At 39.7% G+C, this 21,217-nt stretch overlaps 1 protein-coding gene across 1 annotated transcript; it reads right to left on the reverse strand.

Moving 5' to 3' along the window:
• Positions 1 to 1,377: 1,377 nt before the first annotated feature.
• Positions 1,378 to 19,262, reverse strand: LOC103709873 (histone-lysine N-methyltransferase ATXR3-like). Its single transcript, XM_008795399.6, has 21 exons — positions 18,995 to 19,262; positions 16,549 to 18,799; positions 16,222 to 16,278; positions 14,505 to 15,764; positions 13,375 to 13,751; positions 12,722 to 13,291; positions 12,526 to 12,626; positions 11,366 to 12,224; positions 11,084 to 11,287; positions 10,928 to 10,999; positions 8,730 to 8,840; positions 8,538 to 8,638; positions 4,972 to 5,071; positions 4,797 to 4,892; positions 4,401 to 4,568; positions 4,187 to 4,312; positions 4,037 to 4,090; positions 2,898 to 3,145; positions 2,703 to 2,811; positions 2,294 to 2,596; positions 1,378 to 1,763 (listed from the first exon to the last, which is right to left on the reverse strand). Exons 2-21 carry the CDS (start codon positions 18,659 to 18,661, stop codon positions 1,587 to 1,589), a joined length of 7,206 nt encoding a protein of 2,401 aa, XP_008793621.5. The 5' UTR covers positions 18,662 to 18,799; positions 18,995 to 19,262; the 3' UTR covers positions 1,378 to 1,586.
• Positions 19,263 to 21,217: the final 1,955 nt, after the last annotated feature.

Genomic DNA, 21,217 nt, shown 5'->3' on the forward strand with positions numbered 1-21,217 from the left:
GAGTTTACTGCCCCAAAGAAGGTGAGAAAAACATCAAACAAAAGCAACAGAATAGGAGAAGAACCAAATAAACTACAAGAGTAGTCAGAGGTGTCAAAAGGAAATGGACTGATGCTGTGAAGCTAGCTAATCTGCAGATGTATTCCCTTCTCCGAATGGCTTTGGGTTGCATCTTTGGCACGAAAGAATACTCATTTTCCAATGACTGCTTTGAGATCTATGCGGGTGGATGGAAGAAAAGGATTGAATAGCAAGCTGAGATCCAACAAACTATTCTTTCGCGCAACAGATCCTCTAATCCACACACATGTTGGGCTCAAAATGATCGAGCAATGAGCAAAGGTGAAGAAGACCGTCGATAGAGGATTCATCACCCGGTCGTTCGACTTTTTCTGAATCCAGTTAATTACCATGATGAAGTCCCTTCTAAAATCACTCGTCTACAACCCAATGTAAATAGCAACCGAGAGACCCTTCCTGGCTGCTCCAACAACTGAATTGGCATCAAAAGATTTTGCACCATCAGCTACAGCTTGAGCAAAATGATCACGAATAACGAATCTTGTACAGCCTTGAGAGTTGTGCAAGGAGCCATCAAAATTAATCTTCACCTGAATAAGAACTCTCCCTTCGCATGCGCTTCTCTCCTGATCTTTCTCGCTGCAAAAGATAAAACCATTCTCCTGTTAAAAAAATCTCATCCAAGATGAGAACTTTAATCAGCGGAATCCCCTGTTTCCGTTTAGTAGAGGACCTAAACCACGCCCCTGTTCAACCCAGCCTCCAACCAACATATTTCCACCTCATTTTCCTTTCTTCCCCTCTCAGCAATTAGATGAGATCTAAAGTGCTTTCTAAAATCTCCATTCAAAATATAAATTGTTTTAATGGACATCATTTTCTTTCACCTCATTTCCAGCTTAAATTTACTGCTCTTCACTAAATTTCTCCTACATTTCAAAAACATAGACGATCGAGGCCATAGCATACATGCAAAATCATCGACAGATCTAGTATTTCTCCACAAGCTGGATTCTTCCTTCATCGCCTTTCTTCACCTTCCTTCCAACTTGAATTTACTGTTCCTTACTATAATCCTCCTACCATGTAAATGTGGCTGATTTGAGGCGATGACAAGTTCACTCAAAATCATTAGAATGAACAGGTATATATCCAGAAGCCAGATTAGCAAAATCTAAGACAAAGTTTAACTTGCCTAAATGGGCGTCCGGAAACAATAAATTTGTAACCCCTGCTGACTAGGGGGAGGAAAAATAGTGTTATATCAATCTAGAACAAAGATCATGCCCGTGAGATTATTCACCCCTTCCACATCAACTACGATTTGTATAAAATGGATCAGCATACACCTGGAGGTGATTAGAAAATGCTAACTTCACATCCATTAACCAATGATCTACCACTAAATAATCGATACAAATTACAGGGGAGAAACTCTACAAGGGGGAGAATGCTGGGGTGCAATAAAGACCAAACCCCCACAATTAGAAGGGGAAGCTCTGTTAAGGAAACAAAAGAATGTGGTCAATGATTGTTCGAGAAATAGAGAGACAAGGTGGCCTGTGTCACCCATCCCATGCGCCTTGGAAAACATTCGGCCTAGTTTTCAGCCAATGCACCATCTCCTTGTCCATGGGACACTTATTCAACACGGCGTCCAGCATTGGACTACCAAAAAATTTGGGGCTGCTCTTGAACACCCATATCCGGTCCTTAGGCCATGGTCTCTGCGGCTGGTTCTCCTGGTACAACCATGAACAAAATTTCAATATGAAAACCCTTAACGACAAGAATGGCTTGCATCAGAGAAAGCTTCAAAACAAACAGTCAGAAACTAGCAGTTTCACGGGTCCAATCATAATTATTTTATCAGGTACTTCACAAATTTAGGGACATGAACATGCTTCCAATTAATATAAACAACATGAACAAGCACCTTTTGATTATTTTCTTCAGAAAATTTATTCCCCTGGCTAATCAGCTACCTACTACAAACCAACAAGCCTTATTCCATTTATATGGAATCAGAGGATTAAGGTTTGAATTATCTAAGTTAGAGAATGATTTATAACCAACTCCTAATCAGATGTCAACTCTCTAAGTTGGTGCTAAATTTCCTAACAAGTTGGCTCTGAAAACTCAAGGCCTGCTGGCAGGCAGGAAACCCACCATTTTTGGTCACAAATTCATGTCAGCAAGAAGCAGACAAATGATCTATAGGCAACCATAAAACATGAAAGCAAGAAAGGTGGCAGCTGTGCAAGGCACTCACCATACGTGACAACATGAATCTCAAGGTTCTTGAGCCATAGACATGTTCTCGCAGTGGCTTCTGAGACTTTGCATAGAAGGAAGAGATATCAGGCAAGGACAAGCAACCCCTCCCAGCTCTTTCCAATCTACAATCTGGCTCTGCATTTGTCTGGCCATACCAATAGATTAGCTGGCCTAAACAATAATTCTCACCATAGGTCTTGCAGTATTCCTGGAATCCTGACCCCATCTTATCAGCATACGTAGGACCTAAGTCAAGAGGGCTGATGTAAACTGGTGGAGATTTTACTGTCTTGTACTCCTGTATGTTATGAGTACATAGTTTATCAAAGCGAGTCCAGATGATACCACAATGCTAAATTTGCAGTAATTATTTGGAAGTTGGTGAAAGAGCCAAAAAAACATACCTGGACTTTAAAAAAGAATTTTGTGTAGGCATACATGTGAATCAAGTCTGCAGCAGCATCATGCCGGCACCTGTGAGTACAAGGGAGGTTTCGCAACTCATCCCTTAACCTGGAATATAGAGACATAAGATAACTCAAAGATTTTATAAATACACAAACACGGGAACCAAAATGCCTTTCAGCATTAGAACTTACCACAGTAAAGACTTCCGGAGTTCTCTCTGGAGATTATCAGAACCAGATGGATCATGGGCATGAATCTTGGCCTTAAGCTCACTGAGTAGATCTGCCTCCATATTAGGGGCCATGGAATGAAGCAGCTCCTCAACCAGCGAACCCTCCCCTTTCCAAAGCACAGAAACTAGGCCTCCAGGGCTAAGCTTCTGTAAGGGTGGCGGAGCTTTCTTAGGGTCCCCAAACACGCATCTTATAAAGTATCTTACCTGCAGCATGGATTCCAGAGAACACAGAAATGAGGCTTTTTATAAACTCAAATCAGCAAGTAGATCGTGAATCTTGCACCACTAGAGTTAGAATACTAAGAATATCATAGGTATATAACATGGCTATATTATTCCCAGATGTATCATAAATAGAAACATGTAAATTATCGATGAGCATATATACATATATGTATATGTATGTATGTATGTATATGCATGTATGTATATGTATGTATGTATGTATATGCATGTATGTATATGTATGTATGTATATGTATGTATGTATGTATATGTATGTATGTATATGTATGTATGTATATGTATGTATGTATGTATGTATGCATGCACCCATGTATGTTCTCCACATGCATGTGTATGTACTTGTCCATATATATGCATATGTGTACAAGATTTATTAATTTGGATAACACATTCTATTGTGAGGACATGCCTGACTCTGCTAGTCAAAATTCAAATTATGAAAGGAAATGCTACAACACCATATTTCAAGAATCGACATAATATCCAGCATTCTGATAGGATAGACCACATGAGTAATTTTACATTGAATTCATAAGCTTAAGACCAATGACCCAGCAAAATAAACCCACAAATATCAAGTTGCAATCATGTCTATATTACTACAGGCTAAAGAAGTAAAGAATCTAGCACTTTTGCTTGATTTTCTTCTCGCTCAATAATCATAAGTTCACACAAATATCAATAAATTTATCCAAAAATACCTATCTAAGATGCACTAAAATTAACTTGTTAAATAAAACATACTCAAAGAGACATTCTTAATCAGCCTGTCATCATAACTTTCTGTGGTGAAATTTCTCTCCACCAGAGAAAAAGAAACCACATGTTAGAGCAAAGAAAACTTTTCACCTTGTCAAGAGTTAGTGCCACATTTTGAAGCCTCGCATTGTAGACACCCTCAGCCTGACTCATTACATGGAAAACAATTAGGGCGCTGATAAAGATAACTAGTCACGTGTAAACAAAGCAAGCGAGAGGTGGTTGGAGCTCAGCATATACCTGAACCTCAGCATCACTTTTCTCGACCTCAAGACATACATCTGAAAAGAATTTTCTCTTCTCCTCCAAGTTGTGCCTAAGAATCTCTTCTGGAAGTTTTATTCTCTCAAAGTCGATAAACCTCACCTTCATTAATTAAACGTGAACTTCAGCTAACATATTGACAAGTTGTAAATTAGAGATAAAATGAGAAACATGCAGCAGAAGTAACTACCAGATGAGCTGAGTAAGCAACAAGCCAATCAGGCAGCCCAGAAAGCAAACAAGTGCCCAGACCAGCCCTTCCCAAAACAATATAGTCTTCTTCAGAAACGGAATTGGCTTCACAAGCTTCTAGCATTAATTTATGTCGGTCCAGCACCCCATGGCAATCCTTCAGCACCTGATGCATGTTCACAATTATTTCAGAATAATTCTGTGATTAAAATTTGAATTGAACAGAAAGATATCAAAAACCACTAGATAAGGTCACCATTGGATACTTGAAAACTCCAATATGTCAGAACCTTTAGAACACTACTAATTAGCTAGAATCAAAATTTGTGCTTAATCTGCACTAATCTTCAATAGACAAAAAGAAGGTATATCATAATTGTGTTGATAATATTACCTTTTGAAATGCCCCTTCACCAGTCAGATTCAGATAACTACCCCTGCAAACTTGACTGCCACACAAACAAACGGATGCTTCATATTCTTCCTTACTCTGCACAACAAGAACATGTGAAATCAATGATAGGATATTATCTGCAATGAACCAAAAGTCTATCAAACAAGAAGCACACCTCTGTTACAGAGTTATAGTCAAAAGTGATCTCTTCACCATAATTAATCGGTCGTACAGTATAAATTCCTATTTGGTATTGACCATCCACAGCAGTAACCCTGTTTAAAAATAATTCAGGTATTATTATAGAATTCAGAGGATAGAGAACTGTTACATGATAACCAGAATACCATGTTCATCATTATTTTCATGTGCTATTATTATGTAGCAGAACAGATAGATACATTAAAACACTCGATAAAATAAGAACAGGATGATAGAGGTTGTAACAGGATGATGAAAATAACAAGGCAATAAGTGCATGACCATAAAATACTGGATAATGGATAAGAGACCATGCAAATACGATGAGCATAGGAGAGCTATAAGAATGCTAAGATAGATTACTGGTAAATCTAGAACAAAGGGATTAATCACATAACCAAAGAATGTTCTCTGCCAATAAAAGGAAAAAAAAGGAAATGAATGAGAGAGGATAGGGAACCAAGCTGCCTGTGAAGTTGAAGCTGACTTTGCGATACAGACTAGTCCCAATTTTCTTGCTTGCAAGTTCAGACTTGTATTAAAAAGTTAGAGAGAAGATTTAACATATAAAGGAACAAATTTGGAAGCAAGGACTAAAAAAATGCTTTGCTTCAAAAAAGGATGCAGCCCTAGCTCACTCCAGAATGAAAGCTGCATGAGGAGCCGATGGGATGAGCCTTGTTGTTTAGGGTTACTTCACAAAGATATAGCAATGACAAGTTCCACAAAACAATGTTTCCATGAAAAGTTGGTTCTACAAAACAAACATCGTTCAAAGAAGAGCTATGAATAGTAATTCTGCATACAGGCTTCTATTGCGCAGATATGCAACTCTTAACACATGCAGATTCACGACGCCAACTTCAAATAGTTAAGCTTAAGTTTGTTGGTTATGGTTAATTCACAACATTAAATGAGGATGCAAGAGAAACAAATGCAGCTTGCCATGGAATGTTAACTCATAACAAAGCATATTCAAAAGATAAGCTGTGAGGCAACATGGTGTATGCAACCGCCTGTTGGATGCACAAGCATGGATCCATGCATCCATACATAAGTTGCAACTACAAAAGTTTTACACTAAGGATTCTGGGAAAGCCTAATATCTAAACTTCACTTGAAGATCAAAATTATATGAGAGAGAGAGAGAAAATTTTGCGGTGATTTTCTTCTTCTTTTTTTTTTCTTTTTTTTTTTTGCTAAAGCGGGCATTTCATACACAGTGATTTTCTCCCTGGATACTCCCAAACAAATAGCAGTAAGGCCCTAATAAAAAAAATGATATAGTAAGAATTGAGATTACCCTGACCCAATGCAACAATTTGTGACATAAAAAACAGAAAGCAAAAAAAAAAAGCATTAAAGAATCAGGGTGTGAAATTAGTCAAATCAAAAAAAAAAGATAATAATATCATTCAAAAATTGTTCACGTAATCTCAAATAAATAGAAAATTTATAAAAACCATTCAGAAGATGTGATAGGTAAAGATGAGGAAGCAGAATAATTTAAAACATTTCTTGTCAAATTCTTATATCCAATTCCAATCATACAAGTCATCATGCTAACCTTTTTAGCTTTACATGGCTCACAATGAAGAGAAGATCTCAACAAATGACACAAATGGTGGTGACAATAAGTCACATCATGTAAAACTAAAAGATATACACAAAGGTGCGTATATGCTTCACCTGTTCCGATTACTATGCTAGCAGCTTACTTCCCAAGGCACCCCACCATTTGGCTGGATTTATTAGCTTGTCCAAGTCACTAACTTAATAGTCTATTTCCTAGAATATTTACCTACACCAAAGACACATGGCCTCCATATTTCCGATCTCCAATTTCACCACTGATCAGACCTGCCTAACGTGCTCAGACACATTGTACTGAAGGTCTCCAAATTATCCTTTATCTTTTCATATAATAGTGTAATAGGACAAACTTCTAAAGTTCTAAAAATTGTATAAGGGACTATAAGAAGCAATCATAAGAAAAGTTTTACAAAGATATGAGCACTTACAATATCTGATAACATCTCAATTAATTCCCCTTACAATAACTAAACATTATTGTCACCACAGATGTACTAAAATGATTCAATTAGTCAGTAATTAATGGCTGACCTATACTCAAGAAGCAATAACATGGCCCTACCTCGAAGCTCATGTTAAAGGGATTAAATTAGGTCAGGTCAGAAGGTTCAGCCAAGCTTGTCCAATCCGGTAACTGCGTGGCTGCATTTACCAAGCTAGTTGGTCACACACATTTATAATTACACAAAACAATATCATGGACCTATTTATATCTCTGACAGAAATTTCAATGTCAACTAAATAAAGTTTGAATGAATTTTAAAATTTACTGAAGTCAGTACAATTTTTTTAGAGGTTGACACTATTACTATGGGTAATAATTACAGAGAACATTTCATGGACCTATTTATACCTCTGACAGAGATTTTCAATTTCAGTTAAATAAAGTTTGAATGAATTTTTAAATCTGCTTAAGTTGGTGCAATTTTTTTAGAGGTTGACACTTACTATTGCTAGGTGAGCAGAGCTGTTAGTACAAATTTTTTTAGAGGTTGACACTATTACCATCGGTAGAGCAGAGCTTACACACACACAATGATTTTTTTTATGCTTTTTCTTATTGAGGTATTGGGGGTGCGGTGGGAGTATACTGATATTTGATTTTTCTCATGCAAGGTACTAGGGGATCACTCTTTTAAGTTAACTTTGGATTTTGAGAATGCTTACTTTTTCCATCACATCGTGGTATAAGTGTAGTCATGAAGTTCTTCAAATCTTTCCATGGCCCTCATCTTTATTATTAATGACAAAAATCCTTATCTAACAAAAGGGTAAAAATCCACCAAACTTGCTAAAATAACAAAATCAATTATTAAGATGGGCTAAAAACCAGGAAAACAAAACCAAAGTAAAGAAAGAATGATAAATAATGTTAAGGTTTTTTAAGATCTGACTAGTGTCCAATTAACAGGAAAACAACATAAGCTAGACTAACAGTAAAATAAAAGGGGAATATCAAAAACCAAAGTTCATACAAATGCAAAGACCCAGCTCCTATTCTGGCACTTGCTAAATTCAACTGGTTTAGACTGTCCAGAACTGGGTAAGAATATTATGTAGCTCAAATGCTAGATGCAACGTATCCAGATCTCTCTCTCTCTCTCTCAAAAGCGCACACACAATGGGGATGTCAAAAATGAAACACTGATCGCTCATACCAAATATGAGATGGAAGTTAAGCCAGTTCCAGACTAAAAATGTTCTTAAAATGTGTTTTTGTTGTCATATAATAGCCTATTTATGTGACATTTATCAATTGTTCTCCTGAACTTGCAAGAGAAACAGAGACAGAGACAGAGAGAGAGACAGACAGACAGAGAGAGAGAGAGAGAGATGAAGGGGGGTGGAGATTTTTTTTTTTTTTTATGTGAAGGGAGGGGAGCGAGGGGGGGGGGGGGGGGATGGAGATAAGTGAATCAGCATATAAGTTAACATATGAAAGCTTACTTTGCTTCACAGTTAGGCCTGCAAGAGTGACAGATTCTGCTTGCATAGTTTGCCTTGTGCATGGCATCAACAACAACCAAATCATATCCATCACAGTCACCCTGTCATATAAATAGGCAAATCAATCAGCTGTCTGGAATATGGGATTGGTAATGAAAATATGCCCCTTAATGGAAAAATGTTAAAAAAAACCTTTGGCCTCTCCAGGTAAATGTTATAAAACTCAGGTGCTGGTTCTTGATTATTTTTTTGTAAAGACCTAATTCCATCCTGTTTCTCAAACCATTTCCAAGCTGGATAAACCTGAAAATATTGATTAAAAAAAAGGCTTCAAAATCCACATTGTAAACTCCAAAGTCACCATTTAACTGCTCCTAATTGAAGGCTTGAAGCTAAAATTGTAGGAACAATGTGAGCCAGTTTCATGTGCATTATGTTATATCATGGGCTAGAGAACCAAAGGAAAAAAGAAAACCCAAAGTGTAGAAGAGGGATGCAAAGGTTTATTAAATTGACAATCATGAGGTCTCCAGTTAGCATTTTCAATTATCATAATGGTTTCAGAGCAAATTATGGGTCAATATTAGGCCACAGAAATTTTTGATATCCATGTTTATGCTCAAACAGCTACAAAAGAAGCAACTTGAGACTAAAGTTTGGTTGTTTTAAGTTTAAAAATAAATAATTAAAAGACATGATAAATATGAAAATCTAGTTAAAGCACAGGAGAGTTTTACAGGCAGCTTTTATTTTAAACTTTATTGTTTATAATTTTAAATTACCCCTACTTGCTGCATCAAAAACTAAATCACAGGTTTCTGATAAAAAACGAGCAGTTCTAGTGAGATTTGTAATATGAATAAGACGACCGAGTCCAAATAGATCGGTTACAACTTGATGGCTGCTATTCAGATATCATACTACAAAGATGAATCTTAAGCACCTAGGTGGTATACCACGGAAGTATATAAATGTCGGAATATTAATACAAGCAAGTGAACCATACGAAAATTTATCTTCATAAAGACCTCTCATTTATAAGACAATTATCACCATAAATATTTTACCCAATCTTACTTCTGACAGATTTTAATGATTTTTAATATATATGCATATATATAATATAATTTTAACTAAAAATCTCATGGACATTAGAGATGCATTCTGAATGTGATCTCTGACAGAACTGCTCCACAACATTCATGACGATGACAAAGGGAAGCAATTTGAACAGCTGGGAATTTTGCGTGCTCAAACAGTAACTAGAATCCCATATAGAGGGCACAATATTTGGGCATGCTTACAGTCACATCTTGCAAGCTCAGTATTTGGGCACAATATAGAGGACAGAAAGTTCCAGAATTTGAATAGCAGCAGTAAAGTCACAGCAGGAAACCATTAGAAGTTCAATTAGGAAAAAGGATGATCAAAAAATAAGATAATGCGGCACACACAGGTGTTCACACATGTACACATATACTTGTACCAGCAAAAAAGAAATGTCGGCAAGATAATAACATTTACTAATTAATTTACAATTAATATTTCATAAGAATAATTTCAGGAACACTTCAACCAATGAAAATTGGATTTTTTTAAAAAAATAGTTTACATAGTATTGAGATCAATAAGCTGCAAAAAAACCAATAAACAGAACATCCTACAGGTAAAACAATTGACCTCCAATAAATCTAGGTCAGTGCAAGTGATAATGTTAGTAATTAATAGATGTTCGAGTGAAAACTTAAGATACAGGAGCTGGATTGCACTTGAAAGATGCACATATTGAAAAACAATGTAAAATGCTTGTGTTGCATGTAAGGTTCGCCGTCTCAGTACCGGACCCTGTACCGATGCCACACTAGCATAGTATCGGCACGGTATGGTACGCAGTTTATTTGGCATATCGAATGTCGGTACGCCACCAGTATCGGTACCAAACCAGTACAATACGACTGGTACCATCCGATACGGTACGGCATACCATGGTTGCATGTCAATGGATGGTAGACTGTGATGTTACAACTCATCACATTATGCTTCCTAATGTAAAAGTGCTGCATGGATATTATAATGGTTACAAAGATTACAAAAAAAAATCAGGACAATCAAACTAATGCAAGTGAGCTCGGGTTCAAAGATGTCATCTTAAATACATAATTGGGCTCATATTCTGAAAACTACATTTCATCGTTAACTGGTCCTTATTTATATGAAACAGAAAAAATGACAAAATAGGTTGAGAAGAAATTCTGTAGTCATCCTATTAACACGACATGCAGCTATGCTAAAATTTGCTGGGCATTATCTCTCACAAGATTATAATTATAATGTCATCATTAAGTAAAAAGGTTGCAGAGAAAAAGATCAACCAGCTAAACAATGAATACCTCTCCCAAAAATTCAACAACAAAATCATCTTCACCAAAACCACCTTCTTTGTTGCAAACAACTCCGAGTCCCTGATGGGAGAAGAACGAAAGCAAATAATGGTCAAACAGATTAAAGCCAAATTTAAATATTTATAGGTAAGGGTAAGAGTGTGCCTTTCTATAAGCAACGTAATTATCATCAGGGCGACTACGAATGGCCTTTAATATGGCCTGGCACATTTTTACAATGCGTGCGTCACCTCCATCCTCTGCATCCTTCAGGATTTCTTCAACAACAGGCTGTAGAGGATAGACCATTGGTGTATTTCCAGTACCAGTGAAATGCCTGACTAGCTTATTCAGAGTGCGAAGAAGCAACTGAAAAGAAAACTTTAGGTAAGATTCACAAGCAACAAGCAACCACATCTGGAAAGAACAACAGTTCCCTCAGCATACCTCTTCAATGAACTTATGTTTATCAGCAAGTAGCCAATCAGGTTCCTCTGGCATAGAATCAAGAAGAAGATTATGTGTATAAGGATCTATACCATATACTTCTTGCTCTAGGACTTCAACTCCTAGCATTTTCCTGGGTTTGTAATCCTTCACCTCAGGGATTTCCATATCTGACTCCTCCATACCACTCTTTTGTGCAAGCAGTTTTTCAGAATAATCATCAGGTAAAGCAACCTGCATCTTTCGTTGCACTTCCTCCTCATCTGCTATAATAACATACTGGTCAATAACTTCATATTTTCTAGTAATTGGCGGAACAAGACTAGATTTTGTCATACGAGCACCCCATTCACGATCATCAGTGATAGAATCTAAAGAATCGTCCATTTTTAAATAGCCATCCCCTTTTATATCCCACATCGCTCCTGAATTCAGGTCCAAGTCACTTTCTGTATCTGAAGCAGAACTCTCACCTTCACCTCTATCATCTTCTTCAGAGAAATCATTTTCATGGTCATCAGATGTCTCACTATCAGAATCCATGTCCCTTTTCTTTAACTTAGAGAGGCTTCTTTTGATCTCACGGTCAAATGCATAGGCTCTATAATCTGTTCCACCATTGGCATAGGATGTGTTTACACTCCTACTTATGCCCTTCTTTTCATTTATACCTTTGTTTTGCTTCTTTTTAAGTTTAGATTCTGATAGATATGATCCAGAATCTGAGCTGTCTTTTAGTGTGTTCAACATTTCAACTCTTCCATTAATTAACCAAGGGTTCTCTTTCAATCTCTTCGCCAGTTGGATAAATGACATGATAATTTTTTTCATATCTCCAGCATCACCACGATTTTTTGCTCTGCAATTATGTGAACACCATTAGATCATAGTTTTTCATAAAATAGTTTAAAAAAAGAAAGAAAAAAAAGAAATTATAGAAAAAGATCATCAACATGCCCAGATAAAAGCGGGGGTCTCAATAGAGCCGCTTTCCGCAAACCTGGAAATATGAGGGGGATAAAACATAACGAGTATGATCAAAAAACCCCAAGGGGCACAACTAGCAGCTGTTCATATTTTGGAATTTTCACCTAAATATAAGTAATTTTATTTCAACATTAGTTACAAGCCAAATGCATCAGAAGAACAAGCAGTCTTACTTAAATGCATCCCGGCACATTCGACTGATGTCATCCTTGACAGAACTCATACCATGCCGAAAATAATAACCATTTCTCATCCTGTCTTCAATTTTTGCAACCTGTAATGTGAAAATTGAAATCTAGTAAGTATTTAGTTAAACTTTTATACTAGCAGAAATCAGCACTTCAAGGATTAGAGTACTGTTGGCAGTACCTTGGGTATAAAGAATTCAAACTTGTTTCCCTTCATGATGTCCTTCAAACTGTTGGCAATAAATTCTTCCATCTTCCTATACCCAGACTCAGTTTTCCTTTGCAACCATCGCCTCACCTGTGCATCCCTTGACAGATCTGCCGATGACTTTCTAGCATCAAGTAACTTGGCTCGCTTATAAAAGCCCTGCCGGAATGAAAGGCTTGAAGAATCCTTTCTATCCACCAAACTGGATTCACTACAACCAAAATCTAGCTCATCAGAATCATCCAACTGACTGCCTAAGCCCCGAAAAGTGTTAGACAAGGAGTAGCTTTTCTCGGTTATTTGTTTAAGGCTTCTTATCTTTGAATGTGAATCCTCATAATTCTTGACGTTGCCTGAATTGAAGCTCTTAATCCATTTTACATTCTGAAATTTGGGTTTTAAATCATTCAACTGACTGCATCCTCTAATATCAATATATGATATGCATGTAAATTGTTGGAGGACTTCTTCAAGAACACTAGCACTTATATTAGCACACCCTGCTAAGACAAGAGATGTTACATTTTTCTTGTCATAACCACCCTGCAAGACCAATTGAAAGTAGCATGTTAAGGCAATAAATAATAAGAAGACAGCAGCAAGATAAAAGTGACAAGGAAACATACCATAATACTCAGAAACATGGAGTCACTACATCTGGAACCAGCATTTGACAAGTCAACATGTCTGCACAGATTCTTGTAAAACTTGACCACCGCATTCCAGTGTTTACATGTAGCAGCAGAGGAGATAAGTGACTTCATGTCGGCTTTTAAAAAGTGGAAAACCCTACCTAATATACGGCCATTCAATAGGCCCCAGCTCTCATTCTCTGTTTTGGAACCTATACAATTATCTTCAATAAAAACAGCATCACCACATAAATGATCGAAAGAACAGTCATTCTTCTGACCAGCAAGTAAATCATCTTCCATTTCAGAAGCTCCATCACTTTCATCAGCCAGCAGTCGTGCTCTTTTTGCAGAACGAGATATCCCATCTTCTGCATTAAGGTAAATAAGTAGGGTATCAGAACAACAGAAGGCAACTAAAACAAAATGCTCACCACGCACAGGAAACAACCAAAGTCACAAGGAATGCTTAAATAAGCAGAAATAAAAGCCTTAGACACAACACTAGTGAAGCCAGAAGCTGCACCATTGCAACCCAGTCTTATGAAAAACCAAAGCAGCAGTCAAAAGTAAATGACATTGACCCAATCAAGAGGTAAACCATCTCTCAATATTTTTGTGCGCATATACGCTTAAATCCACATACGCATGTATTCATCCATGAATTCATGCATATGTGTATGCATCTTTGTATGATGCCTACATGTGTACACACAAGCAATTACGTATAGACAAGCACTCACACGTATATACAACAAATTTTGGACTAAAAAGATAGTAGGCCACTTCTCTGGGTATATGATTAGCTCAGGTTCTAAGCCTGCACAGAAGCATGCCTAAAAGACCATCTACGCACCAGCACATCCAGACGCATGCTTGGATGACAGAGGAACTAAGGGAGAGAGAGGGAAAATATACAAGCATAGTTTGGACCCAGAAAGATCATAGGCCGCTCCTCTAGATATACAGTTAGGTCAGGTTCTATGCCATGACCACAAGCATGTGAAAGAGGGAATTTATGCACAAGCATGTCCAGACACATGGCTGGATGATAGAGGAACGAAGGAATGGAAAGGAAAAAGTAAAAATATACAGCCTCCTACAACATCAAGATAATTACATACCTGATCTCCAAAAACTGTCCCCTGACAAGTCCTGAGCTAGAACAGCAGAGCCTCTTCTGATAGAATGGTTGAATGGAAAGTGCTTGTCCATCTCCTTCTTCGGCTGCTTTGCACCAATCCATGGATCCAAAACCTCATTTATAGCAGCAGCAAACTCCCTGTTTTTGTATGATTTCATGACAAGTTCATGCAACTTGCCTCGTGTATAGCCAATAAATTGAGGGTGCGAACTGTGAAATGAATGTGAAGCACTGCTTACGTCACCCTGGAATACCTCTGTCTGAGTAAGAGCAGCAGCAGCAGAAGAACATGCAGTTGGAACTGTTGTTTCTTCTTCATGATGAGCAGCTTCAGAAGCCTTTACATTTTTGGTAATTGGAAGCCAAGTGTTGTCAATCTTCCGGAAGACACTGATGTTCTCGAGGATAGTACCTTTAGCAACTAAATCCTGCAACTCTGAATATGATGATGGGCCATGTTCACGACCAGCACCATCCAAATAGTACCAATCACCCAGATCTATTGATAATTCATCAATGGTACCAACATGATCCCTAGGAGCAATGAGGATGGTCCTGCACTCGTGCAAACTTTGCAAGTCTCGTTCATGAAGCTTCCTGGAACAAGAGGAACCTTCATAAAATGAACTCCTGTCACTATTCGCTGAGTATGACCTTGACCTTGGAAGATGGCGCTCAGTGCTTCTGCCTTTCACAGGAGGTTCAAAAGAGGTATGGTCCTTAACCACACATGTGTTTATCCGAACCACAGGAAGCATTGTTCCTTTTACTCCCCTAGGAGCTAACAGCTTTACCTGGCCTGATCTGCTTGTAAGACCACTTTTGCTTGGGTCGCTGCTATCAATATTATCTTCTGTTGAGGAGAAAGCCCAAGGTGGTAGATCGAACTTTTTGACGCGAGAAGGATGGTAAAGGTCATCCCTTCTGTGCCAACGGGGATCCTCATGTCCAGACCTTGGCATCTGACACAGGGGGTAGCCTTCATTAAGGACAAGCTTTCTTCTGTAGGATCTGTCTTGACTAACATCATCATTTCTCTTCCAGTCGCCACCCTTACAAGACCACCTGCCAGCAAACCAATCACTAGAACCACCACCAGGAATCACATAATCCTTCTCAGAAGGTGCGACAAATCTAACTTCACCAGCTTCCCTTGAGAAGCTTTCAAAAGCTCTACGAGGTCCCTCATCTCTTGCATGTTTGGAAAGCTCATAACTGTGAGATTGGAATCTTGTGAAACCTACATCAAAAATGAAATTATCAGGGTAAGAAACTAAAAGCCATGCCCCATAAATAGAAATTAGAAAACTATAGCAAGAACGAAGAGATAGGAATACTTCTAGGATGAAGGTTCCACCAAGACAGTTTCGTTAAATTTGAAATGGATTGACAAGGAGGGTTAAAGAACCACATAATAGTGACCAAGTCAAACGATTTTATAAATCATGGTTTGCCATTCAATCCTATCAAACACAGCCCCATACTAAGGCAAATCTTGTATATCATCCAAAGATTTTGAATGCATAATTCATCCTATATAAAAAAAAATCTACATAATTAACAAAATAAAATAGGTAGTCAGAACATAGTATACTTTAAACAGGGAACGATAAAGTGATCTAGTTTATAAACAAAAGGGACCATCAAAAATTGAAGGAAATCAAAAAAAAAAAAACAACAACACTTAAGCGTTATACCTTCAGACTGACCCCATTTCTCCCAATCTGCATGCTCAAACGCCGTGTTCAATGCTTCTGCAATGATGAGAATTGCACAAAACAAAACAAAAAAACGGATCAATCAGGGGCATAGAAATCCAGAGGGAAAAGAATGTGTGACTAGTCTTAGGGTGTTAGTAGGCCAGGATTTGGGCTGGCATTACACTATTCTGGGCCAGGCCCAGGATCCAGCCTCGTTCAACAATTTGGATCTGATAAGCCCAAACCCAACCCATTAACAACCCAAATGGGCGCAAGTACCGTAAGTATTCAAAAATTTGAAAACAGCAGATTCAACAAAATTACCTCCGATGGTCTCAAGTTCCATTCCATCTAAAATAGTATAACCATCCAATAAAGCTTCAACCCTCTTGTCAATATGAAAATCTTCATCAAATTCTGGTGCAACAGAAGCACCCCCAGGATGCAACTCCTGCTGGGACACTGAAATGCATGTTTCCTCGCAAAGATCTCCGGCCTCAGCTAATAAGTTCCCTGGGGCTTCTGGAGGGCTTACCATCTGAGTCACAGCATCTGAAGCAACAGACGGCAGGTTCAAACAAACCACCGGAGAGGCAGCATTCTCAACAGTTACCCAACGGTCACTGTCAGCATGTTTTATCAAATGATCAGAAAGAAGAACCCCTTCTTCAACAAGCCTTTTAAGGTCAACTAGTTTCGAGGGTCCCTGTTCTGTACCAATATGATCAAGATAATACCACTTCCCGGCAATGGAACCAGATGCTATGGTAACATGGGGTGGAGTGTCACATATATCCATATCCTCTTCCATGGATGGTAGCTCTTCAAGAACCCCATTAACCTGAGACTGAGAAAGGGGAGGGGGAGGGGGAGAGGGAGGAGGAAGGATGGGGGGAGGAGGAGGAGGAGGAGGAGGAGGAAGCACTGGTGGTGGAGGGGGAGGAGGAGGTTCACTAGGCTGCCTACTTGGATTCTGCAACACCTTATCCTTATCGAGTTTATCCTCGATATTTGTGTCGCAACTGCTCTTATTTGATTGCCTGACTGAGTTATTCTTGAGGGTATCTTTTTCACCATACTCCCTACGCCCCGCCCTCTCCTCATACCTGCTATTTTGCTGCTTCTCACTCCCTCTGCTCTTCTTGCTCAATTCTTGATGATCTATGGCACGTCGACGATCACGTGGGGACTGCTCTGGATATTCTGGCGTCCGGTCTCTGCGATCGCGATGCCGAGCACGTAGACGTGGGGATCGGTCGGAGTGGCTTGGGGTTCGATCCCTGTGATCACAGAGGCGGGTTCTGTCACGTGGCGAACGCTCCGACTCCAAGTAATGCGGGCTCCGATCCCTGTGGTCATGGTGCTGGGCTCGCTCATGCGGGGATCGATCAGAATGTCCCGAGCTTCGGCCTTGTCTATCATGGCAAACTCGGGATGCCAGCGTCAACTCATGATACCTAGAAGAAGAGTACCTGCTGGCAGATGAAACCCTTGATGATGAAGAGGAAGCATTCCTGTATGACTTCTCTGGATAAGTGGTGCGGTTTTTACTCTCTTCTGACTTCCTCGAGGTTTTCAGCGCTGACTGGTCGATGAACTCTGAATGGTGCTTGTGATTGCTGCTCTCGGACTCCATATAATGACGCTTTGGCCAGGTTCCCAAATTATACTCCTTATCATGGTTCTTCCCATTGCCATGTTCGTGCTTGATCTTACCTGGTTCCTCTTCAGCTGGTCGTGAGCATTTCTCGCTACCATCCCATTTTAAAGAAGGTATCTTCCAGTGGTTGCTGTGACCGCCATCTTTCCTACGGAAACTATCCTCCAGGGAGTGGTCTCGCTTGCCCTTCCACCATTTCTCTGGAATGGACTCGCCCTTCTCCAATTCCACCATCCGCCCTCTACCGGACCCGACGTCTGACTTGTCCAATTCCCCACCTCTCTTCCGCTTATCCGTCACGAACCCTCCCTTTTCCAATACTCCTTTGCTCCATCTATCTGGAAAGAGCTCCCCCTTCTCCACCTCTTCCTTTCTCCGCCTCTGTGAGACGAGCTCTCCTGCTTCAGCTTCACTTTTCTGCCATTTCTTCGGAACAAACTCCCCCTTTTCCAATTCCCCATTCCGAAACTCCCCTTTCTCCGCTTCCCTTTTCTGCAACTCCCCCTCCTCCAATTCCACCTTCCGCTGCCTCTCCGGTACAAAATCTCCCTTCTCCAACTCCGCTTTCCTCGCTCTCCCGTCCAATTTTCGAGCTTTCTCCGAACTCAAATCTCCCTCTCTCTTCGCTGCCTCACCCCTCTCTGCCTTCTTCATCACATTATCTGGCCTAAAGGGCTTCGAAGCAAGCACGCCGTTGCCTCCACAAAGCACCTCCGAGATCGGGAATCTCTCCATGACATGCTGCGAGGGGGCACACGCGACTCCTCCATCTCCCATGGGACTCCAGCGGGAGCCCTAGGAGGTGTCCAGAACCAGCTCGGCGCACCAAAACCCTAGCTTTCCCCTCCTCCCGGTCCGTCGATGCTCATCGCCGCCGCCCTTCCAATCCCGAACCCAGCTCCAAGAATCAAAACCCTAATTTGCAGCAGAACAGACAAGAAGACGGCAATTTTTCAGCGCCCCAGAACAAATCAAGAAAGCAAAGCACAGCACAAAATGCACGGTTTCGAATCAAGAAGTAAAGAAAACCGAAAGAAAACCGATTAGGAACCCTAGAAATCGAATTGCAGCGAAACCAAACAAGAGGCAAGGGTTTCGAGGGGGACTCACCGGGCCGGAGATCGAGAAGGCTCCGATCAGGAGATCTAGGGACGCGGCATGGCAGCCGAGCAGATTCGAAGCTCTTCTGCTTTCCTCTCTCCCTCTCCTATTCCCCTCTCTCGCTCGCTCTCTCTCGCGCTCTCTCTCTCTCTCTCTCTCTATCACTCTCTCTTACCGTTTATCTTCTCTCCTTCGCGCTCTCTTCCTCTCCCTCTCGCTCTCGGGGGGAGAAGACGGAGTCTTCAATATATATATATATATTTATTTATTTCGATTTATTTCCTGCTCCCTGGCCCTCGGCTATACATACACGGTCCGAGAAGACGCAGGCGGTGAGCATACCGTATGGAGTATATGTATACACGGTACAGGCAGCGGTCGAGATTTTTTTATAACGAGTTCGGTGGACCAGGGAAATAAACACAACTCAAGAACACCATGCGTTTCACTTGAAACGGTCCCGCACTGCTCTGAGTGGAGTTTCTTGTGTGAGTGCTCGTATGGATTGTGATATTCTTACACCTAAAAATACGTTTCTTGTGAGGGTTGTGAGGTGGATCCGCTTGTCTCTGTGCCCAGCAGCAAAATCTTGCTCGATTGGGTGGCTCAACGTGTTGTGAGTTTGTGGGGACCGCACTGACTTGGGAGTTGGATGATTTCCCTCAAACGTTTCTTTTTGTTTTTTTTTACCGAACCGGATGATTCATACAATTCTGATATGGATGAGTTTTGCGGGTCAAAGTAATTTTCGGAAAGGCACAATCAGAGGAGCTCTCATGTGCAGACCAAGACCAATAATAGCTCTGTCCTCTCCTCTTTGTTGGAAGATGATTCAAAAAGATCAAAATATAGCATATTCCAAAGCCTACTAGGCAGCTCACTCTCTCCAACCTAAAGAATATCTCTAGAGTAGTTGGTCACATACCAGACCACTCACTCTGCAATGTCTCGAATCAGGGAGTGACATTCGTGCACACCGCCAGCAATCCACCGAACTCATCTAATAACCATAGCCGAATCTCCCTCAAGTAGTATCGCACTAGCCTACAACACACACTAAATATAACTTGGGCCGGCTCATGCCATCCTCAGCTCAGCCCCAGAACCCTTCAAACATTAGGATACTTCGAAAATTAGAAATAACGATGACACCCTTTCTAGCTATAACCTATGTTATATAACAATATTTAAGTATGAGAAAAGATCTTTAGACACAAACTCTTAGAACTAAGATGGGAAATCTTCATCTTTAAACACCGTTGATGTAAATCTGGGAGATTGAGAACCCTGTCATCATCACTTACAACATTGCTCAGGTATTTAGACAGAATGGTATCATTAATCAAGCCTCACGATCATACTTAGCAAGCTTCTTTACAATAGTTTGTTCGAAGTGATTGCTTAGATGGCATATGGATTTGTACTCACATGTCGCCAAGATCTTAGAATGGCAGAAGTGGGCCATATGACATGAATTGACTTGGGACTCAAGTTGAAGTGGTATATTTTAGCATATTTTTTAGCCTTACCATCATTATGGGGTTTCCCTCCCTAAGCTTTCTGATCTCCTAGCGGGTCCCTCATTCTACAGTTACCTTGGGAACTCTAAGCCGCGTCCTGAAGAAATGTGAAGATTGATGCTGGGGATCTCCATGCAGTCTTTTTGCTGCAACACTTATCAAAGAGATTGATGAAATAAATTTATCTGTAAAAAAATTAATTACATGTTTTTGCATAAACGCTTTACTTTTTTTCACTAGTGATTTATCTTTAAATTTACTATCAGCAAGTTGAAACTTGAAAGTATAAAATTTGAATAAACCACATGTACAATAGTACATTCACAAATTTATAGTAAATATAAATTTTTCCTCAGAGAATAATTGCTAACCAGGAACTCTTGAGAGGTTCAATCTTATGGCAGAACCAAATAATCCCCCTTCTAAACACTGTCATGATCAGTCTTCAGTTGGAAGATGGTCTTGCCTTCTTCATAAAGTCCTTGGTGTGAACCAAAGAAAACCAATCAGGAGAAATCTTATGCAATAAGAGGACAAAGCTACAAAAAAGTACCTAAGCCATAGTGGATCAATCATCAATGTTACAAAATTGAACTCCATTGCAAGAGCTTGATCATTTGATTGAAGAAATATTGGAGAGAATGCAATAAAAGGTACCAAAAGATCGGTGCCAAATCTTATTTCCATCGGTCCACATGATAGATTGGAAATT

The sequence above is a fragment of the Phoenix dactylifera genome, chromosome 14 (genome assembly GCF_051530095.1).
Source record: "Phoenix dactylifera cultivar Ajwa chromosome 14, Ajwa_hap1_PhDact_Kaust_v1.1, whole genome shotgun sequence".
Classification (NCBI taxonomy): Eukaryota; Viridiplantae; Streptophyta; class Magnoliopsida; order Arecales; family Arecaceae; genus Phoenix; species Phoenix dactylifera.

What these genes read in the sequence shown, in the direction of transcription:
- LOC103709873 (XM_008795399.6), bottom strand. Translation starts at nt 18,661, where the DNA reads ATGGGAGATGGAGGAGTCGCGTGTGCCCCCTCGCAGCATGTCATGGAG. An exon ending in GGAACTTGAGACCATCGGAG is followed by an intron (nt 16,279 to 16,548) that starts GTAATTTTGTTG and finishes TCATCATTGCAG; the next exon opens with AAGCATTGAACACGGCGTTT. An exon ending in TTGAATTCTTTATACCCAAG is followed by an intron (nt 12,627 to 12,721) that starts GTACTGCCAACA and finishes TTCACATTACAG; the next exon opens with GTTGCAAAAATTGAAGACAG.